This window comes from Ostrea edulis, chromosome 9, assembly GCF_947568905.1.
Source record: "Ostrea edulis chromosome 9, xbOstEdul1.1, whole genome shotgun sequence".
Taxonomy (NCBI): domain Eukaryota; kingdom Metazoa; phylum Mollusca; class Bivalvia; order Ostreida; family Ostreidae; genus Ostrea; species Ostrea edulis.
Window position 1 is genome coordinate 47,008,645 of NC_079172.1, and position 18,729 is coordinate 47,027,373.

Here is an 18,729-nt window from a genome sequence, read left to right on the forward strand (position 1 = left end):
AACGAAGTGTATTAAGCTTCAATGACATTTGTATCAATAATCTGATAGTAGGCATTGTTCTGCACACAATTTTGAAAAAGATATCTAATGTTAAACAGTTTTGAAAGAAAATTTGACAAAATGGTTATCATATTCTGGCGTACTTTGTGATCTCCTAACGTACTACTTTCCTGAAATTGTTTTAATAATCAAAACTTTTGATCAAGATGCACTTTCTGAACTTTCTAGATATTTCGTATGCCCACTGGGGAAATTATCAACTTGAATTGTTTTGAAATGTACATGGTCAAATAAGACTGTTCACAGTAACAGGTCAAAGAAGAGAGATATGACATGAAAATATACCATCTTTGCAATCTCTGCTTTGCCATCCATCCGTACAATTGCAAGTATAGGATCCAAGAGTGTTGATGCAGGTACCATTGTTTTCACAAGGAAACGAATCACACTCTAATCGATCTGAAATTGATAAGAACATACACAAGTCATTGATAAAATCTTATACGGAATACATCCAAACAAGGAGTGCAGAGTGGAGTGTGAACTGGCGGTGATAATTGAACACTACTAATGCCACAACTCTTGTTTCTGGTAGAAAACTTGTTTAGAGGTTTAGCATCGGAATCCCATGTGTCCTTGTAGTAAATCTTACCTATATCACAGTCATGTCCCTGCCAGCCCTCCGTACAATTACAAACATAGGAACCATTATTGTTGATACATGTTCCGTTGTTTTGACATGGACTAAACTTTTCACATTCATTCACATCTGAAATTATCGATTATCACATTTACATCTGGAAAATAAATTTCATTATATATTAAAGGTTAATTGTCAGAAGCCGCCGTCCATTTCTCAGGAAAACAAAAGCTAATTTCATGTATCTTTTCAAATGAACAAAAACAGCTAATTTTCTGCGCTAAGCTACACGTGTCTATAGCTAGTGTCTACAGTAAACTATATAATAGTTATTTATATAAATATCGAAGAAAATACACCAGATCCGGCGGATATACTACACTGTTCTTGCAATGTGAACGTCGATTACCCCGACGTAATAAAAGATCAAATTAATTAACGAATATCAAAGACCCGTGAAAATCAGTAGCATATAAAACTTTGAGTCATACAGGAAATAGTTTTCGTCTAATGGTGATTTTCAGTGTATATCGATCGCTAATAAAATGATATTAACGATACATAGCATTATTGAAATTCCTAGCAATTAAAATGTAGGCGAAGCTAACGAAAAGTGATTCAATCTCATAAATTCAATAAGTAATACAAAATAGAGAGTTGGGCAAACATGGACAAACATGGACCCCTGGATATATCAAAGGTGGGATAAGGTGCTTAGGAGGAGTAAACATCCCCTGTTGACCGGTTACACCCGCCGTCAGTTATGATATTGATCAATGTTCGTTATCTTCATCTTTTTCTTGAGCGTCATGCATTAGTCAAAATTTGCTGCATTATACCAAAGGTTGGTGACGTCTCTACGAGTGAAAAATTATGGAATGGTTCATGAAATAACATGCAACAACAACAGTCACAAGTTGATATAATCACCTTCTCTACAATCTTTGTCTGTCCATCCATTTGTACATTCACATGTATAGGAGCCGTTATAATTCATACACGTTCCATTATTCTCACATGGCGCAAAGTCACATTCATTTAGATCTGAAAGAATTATATAGAACAGAAATTATTATGAATACAGTTCGCGTTCAATCATAAACGTTAACATAAATCTGAAATTATAAAGACAACAAATACCTTTTTCACAGTTCTGTCCTTGCCACCCCTCCGCACAATTACAAGCATAGGAGCCGTTATTATTTGAACATGTTCCATTGTTTTTGCATAGTTCAAATATATCACATTCGTTTTTATCTAAAATATAAAAAAAACCACCAGTAGATTAGATTTTATCAATGAGAAACATTTCTTTGAACGATATGATGGGTGCATAATTAAGCATTTTGAATAGAATGTACGAAGTTGTCTTGAAATAAAGATTTGACAATATGTTTACCCTCATCACAATCTTTACTTTTCCAACCTGCTGTACAGTTACATGCATATGAACCGTTCGTATTGATACAGGTTCCATTGTTGAAACAAGGTGACAAGTCACACTCATCAACGTCTACATAGAAGAAAGATTGATCATAAACAGAAGAGTGAATAACCATATCAACCTATATCAAGGTAAGAGTAAGGTGATTATTCTAATTCCACAAAATAAGAATCTAACGAGAATGTCGCCTTTGACATTCATCGAAATGTATTTCCAATTAAAGAGAAACAACCAAACACTACTGTTTTATCTCCTAGTCTACATCTAGAAAATCATGGCTTGCTAGATAGATGGTTTGCTAGTCACAGTTTTGTGCGGGGACATTATCGTTAGAATATGCTATATTTCTTTCTCACCTGTTAAACAATCCTTGTCCTTCCATCCCTCGGTACAGTTACAGGTGTAAGAACCGTTTGTATTTATACAGGTACCATTATGTTGACAGGGTGATAGCCGACATTCATCAAAATCTTAAACGAAAATAATTTGACGAAACATTCTATAGATAGAGACACCATGTTTAAGATTGAAATGTTATCGATATTATTTTCACATCCTTTACCTCCATCACAATCATGTCCCTGCCAGCCCTCCGTACAATTACAAACATAGGAACCATTACTGTTGATACATGTTCCGTTGTTTTGACATGGACTAAACTTTTCACATTCATTCACATCTGAAATTATCGATTATCACAGAGTAAATATTTATGATACTTCATATTTACTATTGTGAATATTAATTCATCAAAACGTTTAAATGAATGCAAAACCAAGTGTACACTTTTCAGAATGAAAACGTACCTCAATAAATTTATGCAATGTGCCGATAATGAACAGTGATAAATCTCATAACTCCTATAAGCAATACAAAATAAATAGTTGGGCAAACATGGATCACTGTATATACCAGATATGGAAATAGGTGCCTAAGAGGAGTAAGGATCCCCTGTCGATCACACACAACGGAAGTCTTATATTTTAATCAGGTAAACGGAGTAATCCGTAGTCAAAATTAAGGTGCCAAGAATTGGTATGGAACACGTCAGACAGCATTTAACCCAATGATACGTTGTATTGGCAAAATAGATCGTTAAATATAACGACCATAGACTTTGCGAAATGCTGACTTTAAACAAAACTGTTGAAACCTCTATAACATTAACGTGTTTGTCAGTAGACTGTCTCAATTTAAAAACTGATCATGCGGAGAACCAGCTATTGCGTATCGAATCAGTTGAGAGATATAAATACCACATGCAGGTGATAATGGAATATTGCTACATCAATATGGGAAGTTTACGACGGAGGTGAAATCATCCCGCTTGTCATAAAGTTGAGTTGTTATGCCGTTAATATATATTTTCAATGAATATATATATATATATATATATATATATATATATATATATATATATATGTGTGTGTGTGTGTGTGTGTGTGTGTGTGTGTGTGTGTGTGTGCAGGACGCCGTGGTGTCTTTTATTTCGAGTTCTTAGAGATATGCGCAATGGACATATGAATGAAAATGATTATTGTTAATAGATAACACGTCGTCAATATATAACTTTCGAGTTGAAGGCCACGGTTAAAGATTTTTCTCATGTAGAAGCCTTTGAATGAATTCTGCTTAATAAGAATATAAAAAGAGGTCAGTTAATAAAGCAGCACAATTCTTGCCCATGGGAATGCCAACACTGTTGGAAGACCTGCTCATCAAAGACTACGTAGATATTGTCAATGAGGAACTCCAGCATATTTTTTTTATTTCAACGTCAGAGTACTTGTGCGTGGAAACAGCAGTGTTTAACAAATCATGTATTTTTTTGGATGACTGATCACTAGATATAAAATTTCCTTATTCCATTTTTGTTGGAAACACAACTGTCTATGATGTTCAAAAGTCTAGTCGTGAGGTATGTATTGAATTATAGCAAGTAACACATAATTATTACACATAAGTATCAATAGTTCACAGGTATGAGTTCTCCCTTGGTAATTTTCACATTTTATGAATTATATTTCTTTTCAGTGTGTTTCAACCTAATCTCTTTATAAAAACAATTTCCATTACATATCCATATTTTCACATAACTGATTTATATCTCATCAGAATTAGCGAAGATACAACTGCTGTGACAATGGGAATACAGAGAGGATAGGAATCGTCTTCAGATTGTGAATAATGTTACGAAAATAAGTTTGTAGCCTGTGCCCTTTTTAAAACTACATAATCATACCTTCTTTGCAATCTTGGTTTTGCCATCCATCAGTACAATTACAGGTATAGGAACCAAGAGTGTTGATGCAAGTACCATTATTTTCACATGGATATGAATCACATTCTAATCGATCTAGAAAATAAAACAAACCAATGTTATGAATTAATTAAAAAGTCTATTGTGGAAACTGATTTCAATGTTCAACTGTATCTTTACTTAAAAAATACCTATGTCACAATCATGTCCCTGCCAGCCCTCCGTACAATCACAGACATAGGACCCGTTATTGTTGATACATGTTCCGTTGTTTTGACACGGACTAAGATTTCCACATTCATCCACATCTGAAGAACGTAACCAAGGTATATAATCATCATTAAAGAAACAAGAGAGAAATTGTTTACGGTGTAAATTTTAAACTGTTAGTTTTACAATACATCATCACCATTAATATAATAAATGATGGGAGAATACGCGTAAAAAGATGACCTTTTTTGCAGTTTTTGTCTGTCCATCCGTCTGTACAGTTACATGTATAGGAGCCGTTATTATTCACACACGTCCCATTATTCTCACATGGAGCGAAATCACATTCATTCAGATCTGAAATAGGTAAAGATAAGAATTTGACACAGTTGAAGTGCAAACATATCAATCTCTTTTTGTCGATAAATATGAAAAAGTGCAAAATTGGTACTTACCGTCCTCACAATCATGTCCCTGCCAGCCCTCCGTACAATTACAAACATAGGAACCATTATTGTTGATACATGTACCGTTGTTTTGACATGGATGAAACGTTTCACATTCATTCACATCTGAAAATAACAATTATAACACAATTATCAATGTATAACACTTAATATTCAGAACTGAAAATATTCAGTAATGAAAGGCGATATCTACATAAACTTGTAAAATTAAGTTTAATTCTACAAGCCAGTAACAAGTCCCTCACCTGTGTATAAATTGAAACCAAGAATAAAACATTCAGAATGAAAACGTATTTACAAATGTAATATTATCATACTAATCTTGTTTATTTGCACGCTTTCGGAATGATATCTCTTTTCACTCCGTGCATAACAAAATTTTGTTCAATTCCGTTCTCTATTCTTCACATTCATTTTAATTTGACTTATCCATACACAATAAGAATTTGCAAAAATACAACTGCAGTGGAAATGGGACAGCATACAGTCTAGGAGTATCATCCAGATTTTTTTTTTAAAAAGTGCAAAAATATGTTTGTATTGAATACCGTCTTTGCAATCTTGGTTTTTCCATCCATCTGTACAATTACAGGTATAGGATCCAAGAGTATTAATGCAGGTACCATTATTTTCACATGGAAACGAATCACATTCTAATCGATCTAGAAAATAAAACAAAAGAAAACGTTATGAATAGAATTTTTAGTCTATTGTTGGAACGTAGTTCAATGTTCATATTGATCGGACAACTACCTCTGTCACAACCATGTCCCTGCCAGCCCTCCGTACAGTTACATGTGTAGGAACCATTATTGTTGATACATGTTCCGTTGTTTTGACATGGACTAAACTTTTCACATTCATCCACATCTAAAGAACATAACCAAAGGATATTGCTATCATTGGATTGTTTAGAATGGAAATTGTTAGTTGTATAATACCATTAAAACAGATGAAATTACCTTTTTTGCAGTTTTTGTCTGTCCATCCGTTTGTACAGTTACATATATAGGAGCCTATGTTATTTACACACGTCCCATTATTCTCACATGGAGCGAAATCACATTCATTCAGATCTGAAGTATATGAAAATAAGAATTGGACACGGTTGAATCCCAAAAATATTTATTTCTTCCTGCTGATAAATGTAAAGAAATGCAATATTGGTACTTACCGTCCTCACAATCATGTCCCTGCCAGCCCTCCGTACAATTACAAACATAGGAACCATTATTGTTGATACATGTACCGTTGTTTTGACATGGATAGAACGTTTCACATTCGTTCACATCTGAAAATAACGATTATAACACAATATGAATGTATAACACATAATATTTAATTCTGAAAATATTCCGTAATGAAAGGCGAGATCTAGATGTACATGTATGATTAAGGTTGAAAAAAACCCGAATAATATTAATAGTCTATGATTGCCGCTCACCGGAATCATAGTCATATGGTTTTTTGTTTAATTGAAAATTGACATTTTAATGATTGATGTTTGGGGGTGATTGCAAATCGTCTCATTGCCGTCAACCGGAATGAGAAGATCTGCGAAATTTGTTGCTTGATTTTATGATATAACATTAGGCAATGATGTGTTTTTGGCCTGTACCATTTGGGTGTCAATACACAGGTGTAATTTACATGGTAAAATTTTAATGTAAAACTTTAAAATTTTACTCATTGCCTAGTTGCCAAGACCAACAACAGCCACAATGGGGAGGGGGGTGTTGTTATAAAATAAAATAAGTGCAAAAAATAAACTTGTATATAGGTAAACATAATGTTATGTCTTTATTTCCATCCCAGGACAAGGTCAGCTTACAAGTACAATGTACACTACAAACTGCTATCATTTTGAAGTTTTGCAAGGCTGGTCTATAATAATAGTCTATGTAATAAGACGAGTTCCTTCTTAATTATTTTCATGTTTTGCGAATGAAAAACCTTTTCCTCTGTCAATAACAAAATCTTTGTTTATTTCCGTTCTGCATTTTCAATCCAGTTTAATTTGACTTATTCATACCTTATCACCTATACAGCATTGGCGAAAATACAAGTGCAGTGAAATTGAGGCTGGCAGAGTACTCGAGTCACATTCACATTCGAATAATGGTACAAAAAGGTATGCAGCTTGCAATCGAAAGAGGGGAATTGCTTTTATGTATATATACCTTCTTTGCAATCTTTGCTTTGCCATCCACCCGTGCAATTGCAAGTATAGGATCCAAGAGTGTTGATACAGGTACCATTATTTTCACAAGGCAACAAATCACATTCTAATCGATCTAGAAAAATAAAACAAAAATGTGATCATAAATCAATAAGTCTGTTGTGGGAACTTATTTCAATGTTCAAATGTATTGTTTATTTTATAATTACCATTGTCACAATCATGTCCCTGCCAGCCCTCCGTACAATTACAAACATAGGAACCATTATTGTTGATACATGTTCCGTTGTTTTGACATGGACTAAACTTTTCACATTCATTTACATCTGGAGAATATAACCGATGTATACATCATAGAATGGAATGAAGGAAAGTTTTAACATTTCACATTGTTAATTTTTAAATAAATCATCAATTTCAAGATGATATCATTTAAGGGAAGAATACACAAAATGAAGTTACCTTTTTTGCAGTTTTTGTCTGTCCATCCGTCTGTGCAGTTACATATGTAGGAGCCATTATTATTTACACATGTTCCATTATTCTCACATGGAGCGAAATCACATTCATTCAGATCTGAAGTAGATTAAGCGGTTTAAAATAAGATTTCGAAAGTGCATTCATAATCCTTTCTTACGATAAATGTAAAGAAATGCAATATTGGTACTTACCGTCCTCACAATCATGTCCCTGCCATCCCTCCGTACAATTACAAACATAGGAACCATTATTGTTGATACATGTTCCGTTGTTTTGGCATGGATGGAACGATTCACATTCGTTCAAGTCTGAAAATAGCGATTATAACATGATATAGAAATATAACACATAAGATTTAGTATTGAATGCATTGAACGATAAAAGACGATGTCTACATGTACATGTCAAATTAAGTTTGGAAAAAATCAACAATAGTCTATCTATAAGTTTTAGATAGACTGCTGTTGACCCCTCCCCCAACTTAATTCTACAAGCCAGCAGGAAGGCCCCTGTGCATAAATGCAAAACCAATGATATGATATTTAGAGGGAAAACTTATTTACATATACATTACATTCTTTTATGTATGAAATGGTTTATACGATTGCTTTGCAAGTTTTCGATATGATATCTCTTTCACTTCTTGCAAATCAAAATATTTGTTTGTTTCTGTTCTGTTTTCACAAACATTTTAATTTGACTAGTCTTATTCTCACATTTTCGGAATTGTTGAAATTACAACAGGAGTGAAAATGAGCAGAATAAAATATAGGAGGATCATTCAGATTGAAATAATGGTACAAAAATAATGTTGTACCTTCCAATAGAAAGAGGAAATTCAATGCATAAATACCTTCTTTGCAATCTTGGTTTTGCCATCCATCTGTACAATTACAGGTATAGGAGCCAAGAGTGTTGATGCATGTACCATTATTTTCACAAGGATATGAATCACATTCTAATCGATCTAGGAAAAACCCCAATACAAACATTGTAATGAATTGATTACGAAATAGATTGTTGAACGTTCATTGTGTATTTCAATGCTCAAATTTGATTTAATCTGCGAATTACCTATGTCACAATCATGTCCCTGCCAGCCCCCCGTACAATTACAAACATAGGAACCATTATTGTTCATACAAGTCCCGTTGTTTTGGCATGGGCTAAACTTCTCACATTCATCTTGGTCTATAAGAATAAAACGTTATGTTGAGTTCTATAATTTTATACCTCTAGTTTTTCAAATAGATGTTGTGACTTTATCTTTCAGCTTACCTTCTATACAATCTTTACTTTTCCATCCTATCGTACAGTTGCATGCATATGAGCCATTTGTGTTGATACATGTTCCGTTGTTAGAACAAGGTGAAGATTCACATTCATTCACATCTAGAGAAGATTTTAAAAAATCAGGCCATAGGAATATCAGTTAAAGAAGACTGTTGCCATCATTTATGGATAGCATAATATAGTATGTCAAGGTATGCGTATGGATATGACGCAAATCCCGATTATTTCTCACCTATCAAACAATCCTTGTCTTTCCATCCCTCGGTACAGTTACAAGTGTAAGAACCGTTTGTATTTATGCAGGTACCATTATGTTGACATGGTGATAGTTCACATTCATTAAAATCTTAAACGAAAACATTTTCGTCAAAATTCATTCTAAACCATAATATTTAAATACGATACTGTTTGATTATAGATGCATTTACCTATGTCACAATCATGTCCCTGCCACCCCTCCATACAGTTGCATGTGTAGGACCCGTTATTGTTGATACATGTACCGTTGTTTTGACATGGACTAAACTTTTCACATTCATCCACATCTTTAAAAAGTGATATGCTTATACATCGCATTACGAATGTCCAAATATGAGACTCGGTATTTTTCACATTATCATATTAAATTTATATCAAAAGTTTATTAATGTCATTGATTGATTACTCTAATTAGATTACCTGTTTTGCAGACTTTGTCTGTCCATCCGTCTGTACAGTCACACGAATATGATCCGTTAGTATTTAGGCAAGTTCCATTATTTTCACAGGGTGTAAAATCACACTCATTAATGTCTAAAGAAAAACATAAGATTTGAACCATTATTTGAAGGGTTCGTGTACAAACACAATATATTTTACACGAATATTTTACAATTATAAACTAAGGAAGGAAAATATATACCTTCTTCACAATCATGCCCCTTCCATCCCTCCGTGCAATTACAGACATAGGATCCGTTGTTGTTTAAACATGTTCCGTTGTTTTTGCAACGTTCAAATACATCACATTCATTTTCATCTGCAATAAATTTTCACTTTTTAAAATCGAAATTTGTATTCAATTAATCGATTTTAAAAAAATGTTTAATATTCGAGGACAGCGTTTGAAGATCATGGGTTTTTCTAACCTGTTAAACAATCCTTGTCCTTCCATCCCTCGGTACAGTTACAGGTGTAAGAACCGTTTGTATTGATACAGGTACCATTATGTTGACACGGTGATAGCTGACATTCATCAAAATCTTAAACGAACATAGTTTAGTAAAGCATTGGTTGCAAAAACCATATCTAAAATTCAAAAAAATAATATGGTTGTGGTATATTGTTTTACCTCTGTCACAATCATGTCCCTGCCATCCTTCCGTACAATTACAAATATAGGAACCATTATTGTTGATACATGTTCCGTTGTTTTGGCATGGACTAAACTTTTCACATTCATTCACATCTAAAAACAGCGATTGCAATACATTGATCATGGAATGCAAGTGTTGAATTATAGATGTTTTAAGATACGTCTACTGTGCTTAAATACAAGAAACTTGTTCACGCTCCAAAAGACGTATTGAGTGTACATTGCATATCACAATATTTACTAGCTATGAACACGATGACAATATTTATTGTCCCTTCTTAATGGAACTTCCAATTTATAAATTTCCATAATTCAATCATTATGTTGATATTAGTATTGAAGAATAAGCTCGTAACATGCCAAAGAGGCCAACAAGCGGAAGGAACATATGACTGTACCGTCTTTGCAGTCCTTGTTTTGCCATCCGTCTGTACAGTTACAAGTATATGACCCCAGAGTGTTGATACAAGTACCATTGTTTGCACATGGAAATAACTCGCACTCTAATCGATCTAAAACGATAAAATGATGAGAAAGAAAAGGCCATGAAATACGCTGTGTTGTTTAATTGAAAAACATGTTGTAGTTAATATGACAATTACCTTTATCACAATCATATCCCTGCCAGCCTTCCGTACAGTTACAAACATAGGAACCATTATTGTTAATGCATGTTCCGTTGTTTTGGCATGGATTAAACTTATCACATTCGTTCACATCTGAAGAAATGATCAATTTATAAATTAAAAACCCCCAGATGAGATGCTTACAACAAAAATTGACTTTTAACAGGCCATAAACTACTGGTACTGAGAGAATCGTAGAACAGCGTTGAAAGTTGGATGTGTTTTGGAGATTAAAATGATCTTGAAATTTTGGTATTTATTCAATATTGATATCTAATACTGCTATTACTTTAAGTACATACATTTTGAGGAATAACTGAATACTAGTGGGAAGGCACTCGCTTTGTAAATATGAGACCCGGGTTGGATTCTCGATTCCGACCTAGCGTCAAACCTAAGACCTTTAACACCGATAGTGATTGTTCCTTTGCTAAGAGCCAGTTATCAGAAGTGAGAGTCATGGGTTCTTAGGGAAAGACTTTAAAATTGAAGGTTCTGTGTCACTGTAGGTTTTGATTAGATAGAGAAACATCACTACTACAGCCAAGAGTTTCAGGAATAGGTCAAAATTTGTGACATTTCACGTATAGCTTATTACGTCATTTCCCGAATGGGACGACAAAAACGTACAAATAAAACATACCAACAATGAGCCCACATTTCCTACCTTTCTGACATTGTTGCCCTTGCCAGCCATCTTTACAATAACACAGATAGGACCCATTGTTATTGATACAGGTTGCGTTGTTATGACATGGTTCGAACACCGTACATTCGTCAACATCTGACGTAGATATATATGTAACTGTTATAGACTGTTCACCAACAGAGAGCAAAACAGGTTTACTCAAATACACACCATGCATTTAATGTTTAACATGGAGCAAACGAACAGTTATTGAAATTGATATATTTATATACAAATTATATTTAGGTTTATATACCATCAACACAGTCCTGGTTTTGATATCCAACCGTACAGTTACAAGAATAAGAACCTTCATTGTTGATACATGTTCCATTATTGAGACATGGAGCTCGTTCGCATTCGTTAATATCTGAGAAGCAAGATATGTATATTTAGAGAATATAATAATACGTTGTTTGTATACTGATAACAAGAAAGACACTAACATTAGTAGCACACTTACTCACAGATGAACACGACAAGGCAGATAGCATTGCTATTAGAGTTTTGATTTCTAGCACATGTAACATTAAACAAGAGAAAATGTTCTCTACGATATACTAGTATCATAAAACGAATAAACATTATCATACCATCTTTGCAATTTTTTCCTTGCCACCCAGGTGTACAATTACAGGCATAAGAACCATTGCTATTGATGCATGTTCCATTGTTTTCACACGAACTCCGAACGATACATTCATTGATGTCTGTAATAGTTTATAATTTGAAATAAATTATTGCTCAGATATGTGGTATACGTGCGTAGTTTAAGTTACCAAATAATAAATTCATCAAATCGACGAAGAGATAATGATGTATGAATTATCAGTCAGGTGTTCTGTTTTCCAACCATTAGGACAGCTGCACGTGCAAAGACCCAAGGTTGTTTACAGAAGTACCATTATTTTGACAAGGTGAAAGATGACATTCATTTGCATCTAACATCAAAACAAAATAACAGAAACAAGATATATCTTGAATTAGACCTTATCTGTTTGAAAAGGTGAGAAAAATCATTAATCAAAATGTATACCCTCTTCACAGTCTTTTCCCTGCCATCCTTCTGCGCATGTGCAAAAATATGATCCATTGTTGTTCGTGCATGTTCCATTGTTCTGGCATGGTTCATAAACAGTACATTCATCCAAATCTAAGAAATAAATAACCATTAATAACAGCTCTTTATCATTATCCGTGAGATATGTTTCCTATTCATACACCACAGAATATGATACAAATTTGAAGTACTATTATGGTATACAAGAGAATATCGTTTTGTAATTACCTTCTTTGCAGTCCTTATTTTCCCACCCCCTTGTACAATTACATGTGTATGACCCATGGTTGTTGATGCAAGTTCCATTATTCTGGCAAGGGTAGATTAGGTCACATTCGTTGATATCTGTGGGTAAGGGTATGAATAAATGTACGTCATCTTATATGTTGAACTGATTATATTCAGATCGATATTTTTACTTTGAAGTGCATACCATTATCACACAACTTTCCGCTCCATCCATCCGCACAATTACAAGCATAAGAACCATTGTTATTAAGACATGTTCCATTATTTTGACAAGGCTGCAATATTTTGCATTCATCCACATCTACAAACGAAAGAAATTATTACTCATTTTGAACTAATTCATGAATGAGATATTTGATTTAGAATGAATATTTTTTCAAAAAACCCAGATGCTGACTTGAGGAGTCTTGGGGATATATGTGCAGTCTACCCGAGCGATGTCAGTAGCCCTTAACCAGAACCAGGAATAACAATTCTGATTGAGAGATTGCATAAGACACTGAGAGATAATGGTTTGCCCGTTTCGAAACTGATGATAGAAATTCTTAATGTTTTCAGTTTATCTTTAATTGTATACGAGTAGTTGCAAAGCCTAGATTCGTCTTGTTGACTAGGTTCATCTAACCGTTCAAAAGGGCATTTGTAAGGATTGTGATTATTTTTACATTCACTTTATGAATAAAATAAGTTGAATAAACCAAAATGCCAATTTAAGTCAAAGGCATTTTTCATATAAAACTAATTTGAATTTTATTTTTGAAGATGAGTTTCCCTTGCCATCACTCAAAACATTCACATGTATAGGAACCAGGGATATCGTGGTAAGTGTCATTGTATTCACAGTTATCCACGCTCCTGCATTCATTAACATCTTAAATGAACTACATCAATGGGTAAAGCAGTAATGATATGCTAATAATAGTAACGATATTATTACTATTGCGACTTCTACTACTGGTTAATAATAATGGTATGTAATTAATAATGACAATAAATAAATATGCATTTAAAATACCTAGCTATACCACCAGGTGGAGAGGGACTGGGACTGAAATGAGTCTATAAATAGGCTTACAATTATATAGGTATGTAAAGAAAAACTGGGTACCCGTTTTACAGTCCTGATCGGTCCATCCTTCACTGCAATTACACAGGTAGGAGCCAATAGTGTTAACACATGTTCCGTTATTTTCGCAAGGAAACTGTTTACATTCATCTTCGTCTACAAATAATAAAACATTTCAATACAGTTTGATAAAATAAAATAGTTGACACGTATATAAGGATATCAGACGTCTCTATACGTGAGTACAATTTTGAAATATTTTAATTATATTAATGATTTAATCTTTAAAAAGGTAATCAACTAACTAATATTTAGCATTGACGAAATGTCTTAAATATATATGCACCTTTTTCACAATGCTGTCCCTGCCATCCTTCTCTGCAAGAACAGACATAGGAACCATTATTGTTGTGGCACGTTCCATTATTTTGGCAGAGACCAAGTTTTTCGCACTCGTTTCGGTCTTTAAAAACAAATGTAAGCCAATGAAATATAAACGTCACTTCCAATTTATCAACGCACTAGGGTAACTAAAAAGAACATTGAGTTAAACGTGATATTATTCAATTTGATTGCTGAATTAAAATGAAAAATCGCAGGCCATAAATCAAAATGGTGTAGATTCCCTTGGATTCCCATTGACATATTTCAAGAAATAGGATTGTTCATCTTTAAATTGTTGATTTATTCTAAAATTGAATTGAAAATTGTGTCCTGTTTACTTCATACTTGTTACTTAAATGATTTATTATCAAAATAACTAATCCGTTAAGATGAAGTAGCAAGATTTATAAGGGAATTACCTTCTTTGCAATGTTTGCCCATAAAACCTTCGGTGCATTCACAAACGTAAGAGCCGTTTTTATTTAAGCATGTCCCGTTGTTTCTGCATGGATTGGATACTGTGCACTCGTCAATGTCTAAAGAGAGAGAGAGCATGTACATATCTTACAAAAGAGAGACCGCAGACATTGCAGATGAAATAACTAGACTACCGGGTATATCCGACATTATGCAGGGGTTAAATATAGAACATTTATATTTCCGATTCCTTTGCCTTCTATATTTTTACCAATTGTAATGATAGGCACTCCCTCATGAATGCGATGCAGATGTGAAGAATATGCGTATGAATCTTGATATAATATAGTATGTCTATTTCAACAACTGGAGATTCAAACAGAATAGAAGTAGAATGTAAATGTTAAAAATGAATAACTACAGTGTTTAACACCACCATGCAGTTAACGCTCTCCATAAAGTATGCTGGTGTAAAGCGCCGTGATTTATTTCTTCAGGTATTTTCAACAATGAAATTTATTTCTTAATTACATTTAAATTTACTAACGTAAGAGTACTACTAATATATTTAGAGTTATCTTTCCTTAGAGTTCGAACTCGGTAGTGTTTGATACATTACGTATAAAGAGTATAAGTTAAGAAATCAGTGCATGTGTATTTGATGAATTTCCAATATGAGTTGTCTTTTTGAATTAATCTATATAGAACATATTGAATTAATTTGATGAAAGAATAAGTGGACACTATTAAAGAGAGCAGTTGATTGTATGAAGCCTTTAAAGGTATTCCAAGAAAGATAAGAGTAATTGAATGACGTGTTGACCATATGTAAACAAAAATAATCATCTAAATCATGCATGATAATATTCACTATTTTTAATGAAAGGTCAAGACAACAGTGATGAATCTCATAATTTATATCAAGAATATGAAATTAAGAGAAGGGCAAACATGGACACCTGTACACACCAGAGTTGGAATCAGGTGTCTCGAAGGAGTAAGCATCCCCTGCATATAGTGTTTATGTCTCTCAACTGATTCGATATACAAGACCGTGTTCTGCGTAAGGCCAGTTTTTAAATCGAGGTTGGCTACTGACAAATACATTACAGGTGATCAACACTCACGTTTAAAGTCAGTCTTTCGTAATCATATGGTCGTTATAACGATCCATTTGAAATATATTAGTTGTCACTAAGTCAAATGCTGTCTGATGTGTATCATGCCAATTGTTAAGCTGTTCTTTACACACTGATTTTGACTAAGGATTACTCCGTTTACCCGATCAAGCTATAGGGCTTACGGCGGTTGTAATCGGTCAACAGGAGATGCTTACTACTCCTAGGCACCTGATACCACCTCTGATATGTCCTGGGGCCCATGTTTGCCCTACTCTCAAATCTATATCATTAAAAGGAATTCTGAGATAGATCACTGTTTGTTATCTTCACTTTTTCATTGAATGGAATATGGTAGTCAGAAGAAAATATACCAAAAATAGCAAATAACACATTCAGCAAAGTTTGCTCGATTGATATGGAAGTTTCCCTGCTTTTTTAATAACTCACATTCGCAAAACATTGAAGTTGTGCAGAAATAATTGTCAAGACAGAAAATATATATGAGATCTAGAACTGAAAAAGTCTTTCAACATATAATACAGAAGTTGATAAGCTCAGTACATAAAATCTAATGATTGAAGGTACCGTGTAGGAACAATAAAATGGATGTGTTTCAAACACTTATTCATATTGAGATGTAATAAAAGGTCACATCGTGTTGACGACACATGTAGAAATTGTTTTACACATTACCTTTTTCACAATCATGTCCCTCCCAACCGCTTGTGCAGTTACAAATGTACGATCCAATGGTATTTACACATGTACCATTATTTCGACATGGCGAAATTCTGCACTCATTCCAATCTACAAAAACAGCCAAATCATGAGAAAAGCAAATATGACTATAAAGTTTTTAAAACCGTGAATTAATACCATGTATATGATTTATTCTTAAAGTGTCAATTCAAAAGGAGCGTGGAATTCTCACCGTTTTCACAGTTTTGACCCTGCCAGCCCTTTGTACAATTGCATGTGTACGAGCCCTCGTTGTTAAAACAAGTCCCGTTATTCTGACAGGGCTGGCGTTCTAAACACTCATCAATATCATTTCCACAGGTTTTGTTCCGCCAGCCGTCGATACAATTACATGTATATGAACCGTTATTATTGATACATGTTCCGTTGTTTTCACAGGGGAAATCATTGCATTCATCCACATCTGGAAGAAACAAAAATGAATAATGTATGCGAATCAAGGGATATTTGAATATTTATTCAATGCATATTGTGTAGAATCGTGATAGTCAACAGTTCGTGTAATTGAACTTACTTTTTTTAAAGTGCAGAAAGTGTTATGTACTTTTGCAATATAGAATGATGTAATTCTGAATACCTTGATGGCAATTCAGATCGTGCCATCCTTCATCACATTCACAGACATAGGAGCCAGGTGTATTTAAGCAGGTACCATTGTGTTGACATGGAGATGAGAGACATTCATTTTTATCTAAAAGTTAAGCAGTTTTAAACATAATTTTACCATCAACTTACGAACTGGTGTTCTTGTGAGTCAATACATTTCTTTTAATGATGATAGTGATTCTGTGTTTCCAAGAATCAGTTTTCAAGATTTATGAGATTGATCACTGTTCCTTATCTTCACTAATTTATTATTTAGAATTAAAATTCAGGTTTGTTATAAGCATTTTCTCTTACCATCTTGACAATTTTGTCCTTGCCATCCTTCCGTGCAAGCACAGGTGTAGGAACCATTATTATTGTGACAGGTGCCATTGTTTTCACATGGATAAATAGTAGAACATTCTATAACATCTGAAATAGTTATATAGAAAGTTACATTAACCTGATCAAGATAGAGGTCGTACGCCGAGTGTGATAAAGTCAACAGGCGATGATTACTCCTCCTTGACACCTAATCCAACCTCTGGTATTTTTGTTCTTTATAGCATTTAAAAGATGGATCACTTTTCGTATTTATTTCTCTTTTATACTAATGTGCAGGTCTTTCTTAAGGAAAACTATTCTATATAAATCTTTGTTTAAATTGTTGAAAATTACAACAGAATGTAAAGGCTTTTTCGCATGCTGTAATGCTATTGTAACACGGCACATTCTTCTTTACTGTGAATGAGGCTTACCATTATCACAGTGGAATCCTGTCCAGCCAGGTTTACAGACACACAAATAGGACCCATTGTTATTTATACAGGTTCCATTATTCTGACAAGGCGAGTTCTTGCATTCGTTTATATCTGAAATAGATATACAGATAGGTAGATAGATAAATATTACAAAGTTTTTGATTGGTATTAACAAAGATACATGTACATATTCACACGAAAGCCTCTCTCTCTCTCTCTCTCTCTCTCTCTCTCTCTCTGTGTGTGTGTGTGTGCGTGTGTAATAAGACGAGTACTTGCTCTACTATGCAATATCTTTCCTACCCTTTGTGCAATGTTGGGAAGTCCATCCTGACTCACACAGACAAAGGAAACTACCGTCAGTATTGATGCATGTCCCATTGTTATGACACGGGTATTTTGTACATTCATTGATATCTAAAATAACAAAACGAATAATTGAATTCCTTCTAGATGAGAATAAAGTGTAATATCTATAAATGTAAATATGACTACAACTTGCCTTTTTCGCAGTGTTTTCCGGTCCAGCCCACAGCACAGTGACATTGATATCGACTGTTGTGTATGCTGCTCACACAGGTGGCGTTATTTCGGCATGGCTCTTCTGAACATTTATCGTCTATTAAAATATTCAATTGTTTTACACATGACGATATCTTTTATATTTTTAGAAAGCAAAATACCGT

General features: G+C 33.9%; 1 protein-coding gene across 1 annotated transcript in view; it reads right to left on the minus strand.

The window, feature by feature from the left end:
* Positions 1 to 18,729, minus strand: part of LOC125660113 (fibrillin-2-like) — a 64,078-nt gene that overhangs the window by 26,471 nt on the left and 18,878 nt on the right. Inside the window, exons 7-51 of the mRNA XM_056150763.1 lie at positions 18,546 to 18,662; positions 18,347 to 18,460; positions 18,041 to 18,154; positions 17,598 to 17,714; positions 17,275 to 17,388; positions 16,870 to 17,100; positions 16,632 to 16,745; positions 14,820 to 14,936; positions 14,363 to 14,479; positions 14,059 to 14,172; positions 13,135 to 13,251; positions 12,930 to 13,046; positions 12,678 to 12,794; positions 12,235 to 12,351; positions 11,621 to 11,737; positions 10,930 to 11,046; positions 10,726 to 10,839; positions 10,304 to 10,420; positions 10,101 to 10,214; positions 9,875 to 9,991; positions 9,652 to 9,765; positions 9,402 to 9,518; positions 9,206 to 9,319; positions 8,959 to 9,072; positions 8,755 to 8,871; positions 8,534 to 8,647; positions 7,872 to 7,988; positions 7,663 to 7,776; positions 7,410 to 7,526; positions 7,202 to 7,315; positions 6,196 to 6,312; positions 5,984 to 6,097; positions 5,775 to 5,891; positions 5,570 to 5,683; positions 5,010 to 5,126; positions 4,798 to 4,911; positions 4,536 to 4,652; positions 4,327 to 4,440; positions 2,647 to 2,763; positions 2,441 to 2,554; positions 2,040 to 2,153; positions 1,781 to 1,897; positions 1,571 to 1,684; positions 653 to 769; positions 346 to 459 (exon numbers count right to left, since the gene is read on the minus strand). Coding sequence (XP_056006738.1) covers positions 346 to 459; positions 653 to 769; positions 1,571 to 1,684; positions 1,781 to 1,897; positions 2,040 to 2,153; positions 2,441 to 2,554; positions 2,647 to 2,763; positions 4,327 to 4,440; positions 4,536 to 4,652; positions 4,798 to 4,911; positions 5,010 to 5,126; positions 5,570 to 5,683; positions 5,775 to 5,891; positions 5,984 to 6,097; positions 6,196 to 6,312; positions 7,202 to 7,315; positions 7,410 to 7,526; positions 7,663 to 7,776; positions 7,872 to 7,988; positions 8,534 to 8,647; positions 8,755 to 8,871; positions 8,959 to 9,072; positions 9,206 to 9,319; positions 9,402 to 9,518; positions 9,652 to 9,765; positions 9,875 to 9,991; positions 10,101 to 10,214; positions 10,304 to 10,420; positions 10,726 to 10,839; positions 10,930 to 11,046; positions 11,621 to 11,737; positions 12,235 to 12,351; positions 12,678 to 12,794; positions 12,930 to 13,046; positions 13,135 to 13,251; positions 14,059 to 14,172; positions 14,363 to 14,479; positions 14,820 to 14,936; positions 16,632 to 16,745; positions 16,870 to 17,100; positions 17,275 to 17,388; positions 17,598 to 17,714; positions 18,041 to 18,154; positions 18,347 to 18,460; positions 18,546 to 18,662 — 5,316 coding nt within the window. The remainder of the gene's footprint in view (positions 1 to 345; positions 460 to 652; positions 770 to 1,570; positions 1,685 to 1,780; positions 1,898 to 2,039; positions 2,154 to 2,440; positions 2,555 to 2,646; positions 2,764 to 4,326; positions 4,441 to 4,535; positions 4,653 to 4,797; positions 4,912 to 5,009; positions 5,127 to 5,569; positions 5,684 to 5,774; positions 5,892 to 5,983; positions 6,098 to 6,195; positions 6,313 to 7,201; positions 7,316 to 7,409; positions 7,527 to 7,662; positions 7,777 to 7,871; positions 7,989 to 8,533; positions 8,648 to 8,754; positions 8,872 to 8,958; positions 9,073 to 9,205; positions 9,320 to 9,401; positions 9,519 to 9,651; positions 9,766 to 9,874; positions 9,992 to 10,100; positions 10,215 to 10,303; positions 10,421 to 10,725; positions 10,840 to 10,929; positions 11,047 to 11,620; positions 11,738 to 12,234; positions 12,352 to 12,677; positions 12,795 to 12,929; positions 13,047 to 13,134; positions 13,252 to 14,058; positions 14,173 to 14,362; positions 14,480 to 14,819; positions 14,937 to 16,631; positions 16,746 to 16,869; positions 17,101 to 17,274; positions 17,389 to 17,597; positions 17,715 to 18,040; positions 18,155 to 18,346; positions 18,461 to 18,545; positions 18,663 to 18,729) is intronic.